Genomic DNA, 12,487 nt, shown 5'->3' with positions numbered 1-12,487 from the left:
CTCCATGCTAATGGGTTTTTGGAATCACTTGATTATGAATCAGTTGATGCTTGTGAACCATGCCTCATGGGCAAGATGACTAAAACGCCATTCTCCGGAACTATGGAGCGAGCAACTGACTTATTGGAAATAATACATACTGATGTATGAGATCCGATGAGTGTTAAGGCTCGCGGCGGGTATCATTATTTTCTGAACTTCACAGATGATTTGAGAAGATATGGGTATATCTACTTGATGAAACATAAGTCTGAAACATTTGAAAAATTCAAAGAATTTCAGAGTGAAGTGGAAAATCATCGTGACAAGAAAATAAAAGTTTCTACGATATGATCGCAGAGGTAAAATATTTGAGTTACGAGTTTGGTCTTCAATTAAAACAATGTGAAATAGTTTCACTACTCACGCCACCTGGAACACCATAGTGTAATGGTGTGTCCGAACGTCATAACCGTACTTTATTAGATATAGTGCGATCTATGATGTCTCTTACCGATCTACCACTATCGTTTTGGGGTTATGCATTAGAGACAGCTGCATTCACGTTAAATAGGGCACCATCTAAGTCCGTTGAGACGACACAATCTGAACTGTGGTTTGGCAAGAAACCAAAGTTGTCGTTTCTTAAAGTTTGGGGTTGTGATGCTTATATGAAAAAGTTTCATCCTAATAAGCTCAAACCCAAATCGGAGAAATATGTCTTCATAGGATACCCAAAGGAGACTATTGGGTACACCTTCTATCACAAATCCGAAGGCAAGCCTTTTGTTGCTAAATTCAGAGTTTTTCTAGAGAAGGAGTTTCTCTCGAAAGAAGTGAGTGGGAGGAAAGTAGAACTTGATGAGGTAACTGTACCTGCTCCCTTATTGGAAAGTAGTTCATCACAGAAATCTGTTCCTGTGACTACTACACCAATTAGTGAGGAAGCTAATGATGATGATCATGTAACTTCAGATCAAGTTACTACCGAATCTCGTAGGTAAACCAGAGTGAGATCCGCACCAGAGTGGTATGGTAATCCTGTTCTGGAAGTCATGTTACTAGATCATGACGAACTTGCGAACTATGAGGAAGCGATGAGCCCAGATTCCGCGAAATGGTTTGAGGCCATGAAATCTGAGATATGATCCATGTATGAGAACAAAGTATGGACTTTGGTTGACTTGCCTGATGATCGGCAAGCCATAGAAAATAAATGGATTTTCAAGAGGAAGACGGACGCTGATAGTAGTGTTACTATCTACAAAGCTAGAATTGTCGCAAAAGGTTTTCAACAAGTTCAAGATGTTGACTACGATGAGAGTTTCTCACTCGTATCTATGCTTAAGTCTGTCCGAATCATGTTAGCAATTGCCGCATTTTATGAAATCTGGCAAATGGATAAACAAAAACTACATTCCTTAATAGATTTGTTAAAGAAGAGTTGTATATGATACAACCAGAAGGTTTTGTCAATCCTAAAGGTGCTAACAAAATATGCAAGCTCCAGCGATCCATCTATGGACTGGTGCAAGCATCTCGGAGTTGGAATATACGCTTTGATAAGTTGATCAAAGAATATAGTTTTATACAGACTTGCGATGAAGTCTGTATTTACAAGAAAGTGAGTGGGAGCACTACAACATTTCTGATAAGTATATATGTATGACATATTGTTGGCCGAAAATAATGTAGAATTAATCTGCAAAGCATAAAGGAGTGTTTTTAAAGAAGTTTTTCAAAGAAAGACCTCGGTGAAGCTGCTTACATATTGAGTATCAAGATCTATAGAGATAGATCAAGACACTTGATAAGTTTTTTCAATGAGTACATACCTTGACAAGATTTTGAAGTAGTTCAAAATGGAACAGTCAAAGAAAAGGTTTCTTGCCTGTGTTACAAGGTGTGAAATTGAGTAAGACTCAAAGCACGACCACGGCAGAAGATAGAAAGAGAATGAAAGTCATTCCCTATGCCTCAGTCATAGGTTCTATAAAGTATGCCATGCTGTATACCAGATCTATTGTATGCCCTACCACTGAGTTTGGCAAGGGAGTACGATAGTGATCTAGGAGTAGATCACTGGACAGCGGTCAAAATTATCCTTAATGGAATAAGGAAATATTTCTCAAATTATGGAGGTGACAAAAAGGTTCGTCGTAAGAAGTTACGTCGATGCAATTTTGACACAGATCTGGATGACTCTAAGTCTCGATCTAGATACATATTGAAAGTGGGAGCAATAAGCTAGAGTAGCTCCGTGCAGAGCATTGTTGACATAGAAATTCGCAAAATACTTACGGATCTGAATGTGACAGACCTGTTGACTAAAATTATCTCACAAGCAAAACATGATCACACCTTAGTACTCTTTGGGTGTTAATCACATAGCAATGTGAACTAGATTACCGAATCTAGTAAACCCTTTGGGTGTTGGTCACATGACGATGTGAACTATGGGTGTTAATCACATAATGATGTGAACTATCGATGTTAATCACATGGTGATGAGATCTAGATTATTGACTCTAGTGCAAGTGGGAGACTGAAGGAAATATGCCCTAGAGGCAATAATAAAGTTATTATTTATTTCCTTATAATCATGATAAATGTTTATTGTTCATGCTAGAATTGTATTAACCGGAAACATAATACATGTGTGAATACATAGACAAACAAAGTGTCACTAGTATGCCTCTACTTGACTAGCTCGTTAATCAAAGATGGTTATGTTTCCTAACCATGAACAAAGAGTTGTTATTTGATTAATGAGGTCACATCATTAGTTGAATGATCTGATTGACATGACCCATTTCATTAGCTTAGCACCCGATCGTTTAGTATGTTGCTATTGCTTTCTTCATGACTTATACATGTTCCTATAACTATGAGATTATGCAACTCCCGTTTACCGAAGGAACACTTTGGGTACTACCAAACGTCACAACGTAACTGGGTGATTATAAAGGAGTACTACAGGTGTCTCCAAAGGTACATGTTGGGTTGGCGTATTTCGAGATTAGATTTTGTCACTCCGATTGTCGGAGGGGTATCTCTGGGCCCTCTCGGTAATGCACATCACATAAGCCTTGCAAGCATTGCAACTAATGAGTAAAGAGACTTGCCGGTAACGAGATTGAACTAGGTATTGGATATCGACGATCGAATCTCGGGCAAGTAACATACCGATGACAAAGGGAACAACGTATGTTGTTATGCGGTCTGACCGATAAAGATCTTCGTAGAATATGTAGGAGCCAATATGGGCATCCAGGTCCCGCTATTGGTTATTGACAGGAGACGTGTCTCGGTCATGTCTACATTGTTCTCGAACCCGTAGGGTCCGCACGCTTAAGGTTACGATGACAGTTATATTATGAGTTTATGCATTTTGATATACCGAAGGTTGTTCGGAGTCCCGAGATGAGATCACGGACATGACGAGAAACTCCGGAATGGTCCGGAGATAAAGTTTGATATATATGATAATAGTGTTTGGTCACCGGAAGGGTTCCGGAAATCACCGGAAGGGGTTCCGGATGTTTCCCGAAATGTTTGGGTACGAGAACACTTTATTTGGGCCAAAGGGGAAAGCCCACAAGGTTTTTGGAAAGCGCAAAAGGAAGTTTTGCGGAGTCCAGGGGCCAGACGCCAGGGTCCCTGGCGTCTGGGTCCAGACGCCGGGATCCTTGGCGTCTGGCCCTGGAGTCCGAGAAGGACTCTTGCCTATCGGGTGAAACCGACTTTGTGAAGGCTTTAACTCCAAGTTTCGACCCCAGGGCTCAAGATATAAATAGAGGGGCAGGGCTAGCACCAAAGATAGATCAAGAAACACAAGTTGATCCACGTGATCTATTCCTTAGCCGTATGCGGTGCCCCCAGCCACCATAGTCCTCGATAATACTGTAGCGGAGTTTAGGCGAAGCCCTGCTGCTGTAGTACATCAAGATCGTCACCACGCCGTCGTACTGACGGAACTCTTCCCCGACACTTTGCTGGATTGGAGTCCGGGGATCGTCATCGAGTTGAACGTGTGCTCGAACTTGGAGGTGCCGTAGTTTCGGTGCTTGATCGGTTGGATCGTGAAGACGTACGACTATTTCCTCTACGCTGTGTCAACGCTTCCGCAGTCGGTCTGCGTGGGTACGTAGACAGCACTCTCCCCTCTCGTTGCTATGCATCACATGATCTTGCGTGTGCGTAGGAAATTTTTTGAAATTACTACGAAACCCAACAGTTTCGTACCCTACCATAATATCTTCGTTCGTTCTCCGCTATTAGTGACTTTGGAGTGACTCTTTGTTGCATGTTGAGGGATAGTTATGTGATCCAATTATGTTAGTATTGTTGAGAGGACTTACACTAGTGAAAGTATGAACCCTAGGCCTTATTTCCACACATTGCAATACCGTTTACGTTCACTTTTATCACTTATTACCTTGCTGTTTTTATTATTTCAGATTACAAATACCTCTATCTACTATCCATATTGCACTTGTATCACCATCTTTTCGCCGAACTAGTGCACCTATACAATTTACGATTGTATTGGGTGTGTTGGGGACACAAGAGACTCTTTGTTATTTGGTTGCAGGGTTGATTGAGAGAGACCATTTTCATCCTACGCCTCCTACGGATTGATAAACCTTAGGTCATCCACTTAAGGGAAATTTGCTACTGTCCTACAAATCTCTGCACTTGGAGGCCCAACAACGTCTACAAGAAAAAGGTTGTGTAGTAGACATCAGTAGCGAGGGGTATAAACCCGCGCTACTACTATCAACTTAGTAGTAGCGCGGGTTCATATCCCTCGCTACTACTATGGCATGTCTCGGGGGGCACGGTAGAAACTGCTTAGTAGTAGCAAGGGTTAAAAACCCGCGCTACTACTATCAACTTAGTAGCAGCGAGGGGTAAAAAACCGCGCTACTAGTAAGTAGCAGCAGCGAGGGGTATAAACCAGCGCTACTAGTAAGCACCTGTCTATAAGATTTTTCCTAGTAGTGTCTCCATCTTGCGCAACATAAAATCGTCAGCGTAGTCCTCCATGTCGTATAACAATTCTCTCACTTCTCCTGCCCAGGGCTTGATCTGTGCATCGGGCTGGTCCTGAGACACCTCGGCCACCTTGCAGAGGGCATCCTGCAACATCATGAGTTCCTGCTCGAGAGACTTGACGCGTCTCTTCAAATGATTGTCCAGGTTGTATTCATCCTTGATCATCTCACTGAGCATTGGGATGATGGCACTCACAATCGCATTAGCAATGGCCTCCATAGCTCGAGTTGTCCTTGCACATTCGGCTGCAGCAGCTTTGTGTTCGAACTCTGTAACACAATCATAATGACTTTTAGGAGGAATTAGCAGAGTGTCCTTTGCAAGGATGGAATGGCAGCCCAAGATGAAGTAGTTGAAGATGAACAACAACACAAAAATTTATTGCCTCGTATCATTCAATGCAGTCTCCCAAATCTGAAGTTGTTTGGTTCGTGTAAGCACCAATGCACATATGAAAACCTGAACTTTCAAAGCCGGAGCTGAAGAAGAGTACCCAGAATAGCAACTCTTTGGCTGCAATTTGCAGTATCCTTTGCAATAGCGACCCAATTGAGAATAAATCCATTTCTACCCATCATAAATGCACAACCGGATCATGAAACATAGAAAGAGCAAAATAAGATAGTTATACAAAGGAGGTGGAGGAGACAACTAGTTTATAGGAAACAAGATGAATCTGTAGTTTATTGGCACATGAAACTTTAAAAAAAATTCTACGCCACTACAAATTTGAACACGTAATGCTACATGGTGAGGTATTAGAACTCCGAATTTGGACATGTGCAGCCACAGGTGGCTAGAAAAGGAACATGGAAAGCACCGCCCCTAATTCCTAACTAGCAAGAGTTTAAACATTGTGCTATCCTAACTGACATATGTAGATGCATCAATATCAGTCATATTATATCCAAATCATGCCCATGCATGACACCACATAGCACAACAGTTTCGCGTTAGTAAGATTCATATAATTGTCCAACCAAAAGTCAACATCTTCTCCCCGAACCCGTAATCCACAATATTTTTTTGTGTGATGTTTAAGAGAAGGTTTATAGAACCTTGTAGCTAGGGGAGGGGAAGGGGTGAGGGCGGGGAGGGAGCAAGGCCCCCCACCCCTACCGCTCCCCGAGAACGTATCCAGTGCACCGGTGCAGTTGGTGCACCGGATGCGCCGGCCATATCTGAACCCTTTGATAAGAAACTGAGGGATGAGAGCACGTTGAAAGATAGATGGTGGAAATTTGCAAACCAACTTTACTCTATGCTAAAATCACCCCGCACTCCACCCTTTCCTCACTCCATCCTAATTTTTGACGTGGGTTCTCTTCCACGTTGAATCATTGTTTTCTTTATTTCTTTCTTCAAACATAAACGTGGTAGATGTTGATCCATACATCCGAATGCAGTTTTTCTTCGACCACATTTTTTGTTTTGAAAATATGTACGGAACAAGATCAATGTTACATTTTTTTCAAAATTAATATTTGTTTATTATCAAACTTAACCGTAAAGTTCAACAAGTATTTTTATTGAAACTTAAATTTATTTTATAATTTGTAGCACTGCCTCTCCCTCCACGTGCATGTCCCACACATATGCTTTTGCCCCGAATAGATTAGTTCCGACTCAAGTTTCAAAAAGCAAAAAAATAATACTCCCTTTGTCTCAAAATAAGTGTCTCAACCTTAATACAACTGTAGTACAAAGTTGGGGCACTTATTTTGGGACGGAGGGGGTAGTAATTAAAAACATATTCAACATTGATCTTGTTTCAAAGATCTCGTCAAGAAAAAGATGACAGTCGAAACGGATCCGGAATCGAACATTCGATTCAAAATATATTACCATTTTTGTGTTAGGGTCAAAAAAATTAAACCCACAGATTTATTGATGGGAGTGTGGTACAGAGTGCAGGTGAAATGCAACAAACTATAAGGTTGTTTCTGTAAAAATGGCGTGGTCCAACTTGTGACCAAATCTCACCCATTGTCTTATCATCTAATGGTTGAAATGTCACCGGAGCATCCGGTGCACCAATTCGACCGGTGCACTGGATATGTTCTCACCGCTCCCCATGCATGAATCTTAGTAAATCAAGCTCAGTTAATAACCAGTCAGTTAGTAACTTGATAAATATTCTGAATCTTGAGCAAACCGAACTACCTAGTGCATTTTTTAGTTGAACTAAATTTTCAGAACTAATGTGAATTTTGAAATTTTAGTTCATTTAGTTGAACTAAATAGGGCCAGAGAACGCCCTAAAGGGCACCCATTTGCATCCATGCTCTCTCTAATACAGTACCAGAATACACAACCCATATGGCCATATCGATTATCGTCCTTCGGTTCTTGTGTTCCATGTAGACCCAGAGTAGATGCTCTGATGTTCTCATTTCGGTCTGTCGCCACATTATGCTTACCATTTGGTGGCAAAGCAAAATACATCGGTCTCTTACCACATTAAGCTTGCAAAATACATCAGTCTCTCGCCCCATCATGCTTACCATTTGATGGCAAAATCAAAATACATCGAAGGTGGTAGTGTTTGAGGAGTTCATTGCCACATTCACAACATGATGTATTTGCGCCTTGATGGTTGGAAAGAAATACAAAAAAACGCTGGCAGGTGAAAGATGCAAGACAAATAATCCAACCATCTCACAGATGGGAACAACCTATAACAATCATGCATGCAATTCAAAACAAAATTTACTGTATACACAAAATAACTCTGATGTCGCAACAAAGAAACTACAGGATTTTTAATCCGAAGACTTGAAATAAGGATAAATTGTGACAAACCATTCAGCATTTAGCATCATTTACTTTTCTGACAACATTCAGCATTGCACTAGTGGCCATTTACTTCTCGCCGTTCCTTGTGTTCTTGTGGAACTGTCCATTCTAAGCCACATTTTTACAGTGCAAACTATTTGGTGCAATCATTTGGCAGAAGAAGGAATTTTCCTTCCACTAAAAAAATAAGGAATTTTCTTGTCCACAATAGGCATTTAGCATCAAATTTATCCAAACTAAAAGCACACTGGACTTGTTCCGAAATTTTCACTTGATTTCAGCAAATTCACTCAAGGACACAAGCCTAGTAGGGCATCAGTCAGCAGGCTAGCAAAGTTTATAGGCAGACAGATAGCACGAAACAATGTAGCAAATCATAGATAAATCTGCATTCCTTTTGTGCCTGTACCAGCGCATCGACAGTTACACTTGCTTATTCTATATATCTCTCATCGTCGGTACCGATGATATATTCACGTTTCGACAACATGTGTTGAGCTCATGTACAAACCACCACAGCATGTTAAGATCCGCAGTACGATAGAGGGGTTGCTTAGCTTAAATTTTTAAGCCTAAATCATCTCATCTCATCTCCCCTTGGAAGAGATTTCTTTCACGGTAAGGAAGGCTGGCTGGCGAGTATGGGGTGGCCAGAAGAGCCAATTGATTCGATGCCCCTCATACTTTGTCGTCATGAAACCACCATCGGGTCTCCTTGGGCGACCTCCCGTTGCGGCAGTTCCTAACGTAGCGATCATTGTCCGCCGGGCGTTGCTGTTGTTGACCAATACAATGCGTAGCTAGTAAGAGAACAAGCAAAAGAACATCGTGTTTGATATGTGATGAAGGGATAGATGGATGGGGGTTACTGGTGTAACCTTTGCTGGCGAGCTAGACAGCATCGACAAAATGCTGATACAGACTGAACTTACAGTCATCGCAGGCGACCACGAGTCATACAGTATATCTGCAGATAAGAGAAGCAGAACCTTTTTATCTTATAAATCATGCAAAATCAATTGTAACCCTATTCGTTCACAATCATAGAAAATCATAAGAATAACAATGAAAGGGCCCAGAAGTACATTTATATTGTGAAGAAGGAATTTCTATCAAGAAAACAAAGAATTCAAATGTTCAAAGACAAAAGAAAAGGGTAAGTTCTTCCTTATAGGCATAGGTCAGGAAATTTAACCTAGGGGAGTCAGAAGATTACTGATCTTGCTGATTTACAGGTCTATCAATGACAAATAATAAGATTACAAACATTTTTCAGCTACATTGGATCTCAAATTCAGTGGCTTCAGACCCTCAGTTACCTGAACTAGGCAATTGACAGGGTATTATCCGTGTTACAGATCTTCATAGCCCTTCAGTTACTACTCACTTCATGATTGATGCTAAAACAGGCATGGGACAAATCAATTTGAACTAAGCAATCTGGGTCTATAACAAACTATACATGGGACAAATTACTTTAAAGAGCACTGCTATACGTCCAAGACATTCACCTACAATTTTGCTAGGATGGGTCACATGAACATTCAGCCTCTTCTTTTTCTAATTTGTGTGGCAGAGATCACACTGAGAACTACACAGTCGACAAAATCATATATGTAAGTGTCATATGTGCAGCTGTTTTATAATTAAAAACCTTGACAAGAAAACTATAATTGGTTGACTCTTCAACTGGGCCTAGGTACAGTTAAGATAATAAAAAAGCAGAAATGTTGTGGTCTTTTGCAAAGTTGAGCAAGTGCAAGTCCAGATAAAGCAGATTAATAGATCAAGAAACGTGACTCAGTCTTGCAATGGAAGTCCAAGGTTCAGGGTGATAGTGGTTATATAACTTGAATGCATGTGAGCATGCCCCTGTTACCCTACACTCAAAGCTTCAAAGTTTAGACACCCAAACATTGTATATCTCTTTAACTCACACCCACCATCAAGTTAAAACGTTACCAAAATTAATACAAACAGAATAACCCCTACTAGCTTTCTTAGCAAATAACCACATGAACCAAATGTCAAGTCAGTAGGGAAGGTGCTTGTTTTATTCACATAGGGGTGGTTTTAGGATTCAAACAGGGGTGGGTTAGGTGCTTGAGAGACTCCAATTTCATGTTCATAATAATCCTCACCAGAAGGGAGGGAAAAGGGGAAAGGCTGCAGCTTAGCTTAATACTTGTACTGGTCACCAGTGGGGCAGGGTTCCGGGAGGGTGCCTCCAACTTGTTTAGCACAAACTACTTGTCACCGACTAGCTGGGGTACCTTACTGGAATGAATGGAAGCTGAGTTGCAAACTGGAACTACTTGAACAGTTGGAATATCACTGAGTTACTGACAATTGCAGTAGTGATGCTACCACGCTGGGTTGACAATGAATTATAGTGTACATTTAAACTGGAATGATGGAAATGGACAAACAGGCTCTTTGATATTGTGATTATCAGCAAGAGAAAAAGGTACGCTAAAGCTATGCTGAAGATATCATATCATTAATATGGAAAGTGACTGGTGTTTTCATTTGAGGTTACCACCCACCTGCCTATTTTATTATAAGATTTAGTTAGTAGTTTGAGCTTGGTATATTCATGAATAGCGATAGTAAATGCCACATCCAACATTGGAAAAGCTGCAAGGGAATTCAGTTATATCCTGCTAACATATAAACATGTTCATGGAAAGTTGTTGAATATTTCACTTCGAAGACAGATTATCCACTTTGACTTGATATGATTTGACAGATAGCAACCAAAAATGTCTGTTGACGTAGCTGAATGGAAGTTCCGTTACATAGGCTATCTTTTTCACATAGATAGTTTAGTTAAACGCGAGAAAACAAATTGATTTCTAATAGCAAAAGATGAGGCATTCAAGAGAACACAAGACTTTTTTTTGCAAGTAACAGAACATACTGAAGACTCGAACGATTAACCATTATACAAATGTCGATGGTAGCTGCCCAAACCCGAAAAAAATGGCCTGCATTTAACAAGGTCAGCGGGGGAAAAGAGACAAGCCACCACCAACGGAACAGTGAGAGAACTTAGACGCAAAGCACAAGCCACCTCCATTTACAAGGTCATGCATCTGGACTGGCAATCCCACCAAAACTTCCTTTTCTAGTAATGGAATCAAAAGGCGAGTTAAAGCACCTAAATAGTGCAGCTACTCTAAAAACTGCAAAGGCACACTTGAGGACTAATACTGGAACGATTAACAATTATAGAAATGTTGATGGTAGCTGCCCAAACCGGACAAAAATGACCCGCGCCGAACAAGGTCAGCGGGGAAAAGGAGACAAACTTGGAACGCAAGGCACAAAGCATCTTCTGCATCTAACAAGGTCGTGATTCTGGTAATCCCACAAAAACTTCCTTTTTCAAGTAATGGAAAGGAAAGGCGAGTTATTAAAGCAGCTAAACCGTGTCGCCACTCCAAAAACTGGCAAAGGCACAACTTGAGGACTAGGGTGGTGGTTACTTTCCGCTAACGAATGGAATCTTGGCACCTAACCGACAGCTAGACGTTAGATTAGGTTAGGCAAGGAACATTCCCACACACCATATGCAAAGTTAGCTAATCGAAATAAGCACTGGCATGGAGGCATAGACAAATATTTTTTCTCCAGGAGAGGAGAGGGGATGAGAGGCGCAGCACAATGGAGTTTACCTAAGCAGATGTGCCCGTTGCTGTAAATGTGCGGGTGCATCGGCGCCGGGTTGAGGAAAATGACCTGGAGAAAAGGCAGGGTTATTTTCCAATTGATCCAGCAGAATCAAACTGAGGCAACATAATAACACTAGAACAGAGATAATAAGATAACTAAGTGTGCAAGTGCAACCTTCATCACCACCGTCATCATGGGAAAAAAAGAAGAGGAGGAGAATTCACCTGAGGTGCCTCCATGGGGTAATGCTCGGGGAAGTCGACCTGCAGCTGGTACGTCTCGCCGGCGTAGAGCGTGCCCTCGGCGCCGCCCACCTCGATCACCCATCTGCCCATGGAAAATAATTTCTTCCATCAGGCAACAACTAGTCCGAACCCACCCATCCCGCAAGCATCAATCAACCAATCATGGGGGGAAGAACACCAGCCCCCCGCAAGAATCTAACGAATCATAGACAGGGAGGGGGGAAAAGAATTGGGGGGATCGGCGGGGCGCACCTCTGGAGGTTGTCGGAGACCTTGTACTTGAAGCCGGCGGGCGGGCCGACCTGCCACTCGGCGAGCTCCTTCTGCAGCCGGTTGCAGGCGATCTTGCTCAGCGCCTGCCCACGCCACACCACGCAATCAGAAAAGATGAGAGATTTTCAGCCGAATCGCGCGCGGAGACGGCCAATCCGCCGCTCCACCCGGCGGCGAATCGGGCGGATTGGAGGGTTAGGGTTTGATACCTTGCGGGACGGCGTGGAGGAGCTCGTCATGGCGCGTTCGGGTCCGTGGAGAGGAAGGGGAAGGGAAAGAGGAGAGGAGAGGAGGAGGAGGAGGACAAGGGCGGCTCTTTATTCTATTTTCCTTTGGGCTGGATTGGATGCTTCCTCTATTATTATATTCAATAACTAATAACAAACGTATCTTTTTGAGTACCTAAATTCCTCCCTTTTTTAAGATAAAAAACCCTAAATTTAAAACTTAAGAGGTGTACT

General features: G+C 41.9%; 1 protein-coding gene across 1 annotated transcript; it reads right to left on the bottom strand.

Annotated features, from left to right (window-relative positions):
• Positions 1 to 8,185: 8,185 nt before the first annotated feature.
• On the bottom strand, positions 8,186 to 12,379 carry LOC123101947 (ubiquitin-conjugating enzyme 15). Its single transcript, XM_044523195.1, has 6 exons — positions 12,236 to 12,379; positions 12,006 to 12,109; positions 11,733 to 11,835; positions 11,511 to 11,574; positions 8,712 to 8,800; positions 8,186 to 8,607 (listed from the first exon to the last, which is right to left on the bottom strand). The coding sequence occupies exons 1-6, from the start codon at positions 12,263 to 12,265 to the stop codon at positions 8,512 to 8,514; spliced, it is 486 nt and encodes a 161-aa protein (XP_044379130.1). The 5' UTR covers positions 12,266 to 12,379; the 3' UTR covers positions 8,186 to 8,511.
• Positions 12,380 to 12,487: the final 108 nt, after the last annotated feature.

The sequence above is a fragment of the Triticum aestivum genome, chromosome 5A (genome assembly GCF_018294505.1).
Source record: "Triticum aestivum cultivar Chinese Spring chromosome 5A, IWGSC CS RefSeq v2.1, whole genome shotgun sequence".
Taxonomy (NCBI): Eukaryota; Viridiplantae; Streptophyta; class Magnoliopsida; order Poales; family Poaceae; genus Triticum; species Triticum aestivum.
This window is presented reverse-complemented; position numbering and strand designations above follow the sequence as displayed.

Excerpts from the sequence above, each read along its gene's own strand:
- LOC123101947 (XM_044523195.1), bottom strand. The coding sequence starts at position 12,265 with ATGACGAGCTCCTCCACGCCGTCCCGCAAG. Across the intron at positions 8,801-11,510 it reads CAACGGGCACATCTGCTTAG|ATATACTGTATGACTCGTGG; the intron begins GTAAACTCCATT and ends TCTTATCTGCAG. Across the intron at positions 8,608-8,711 it reads TGTCTAGCTCGCCAGCAAAG|CAACGCCCGGCGGACAATGA; the intron begins GTTACACCAGTA and ends GGTCAACAACAG.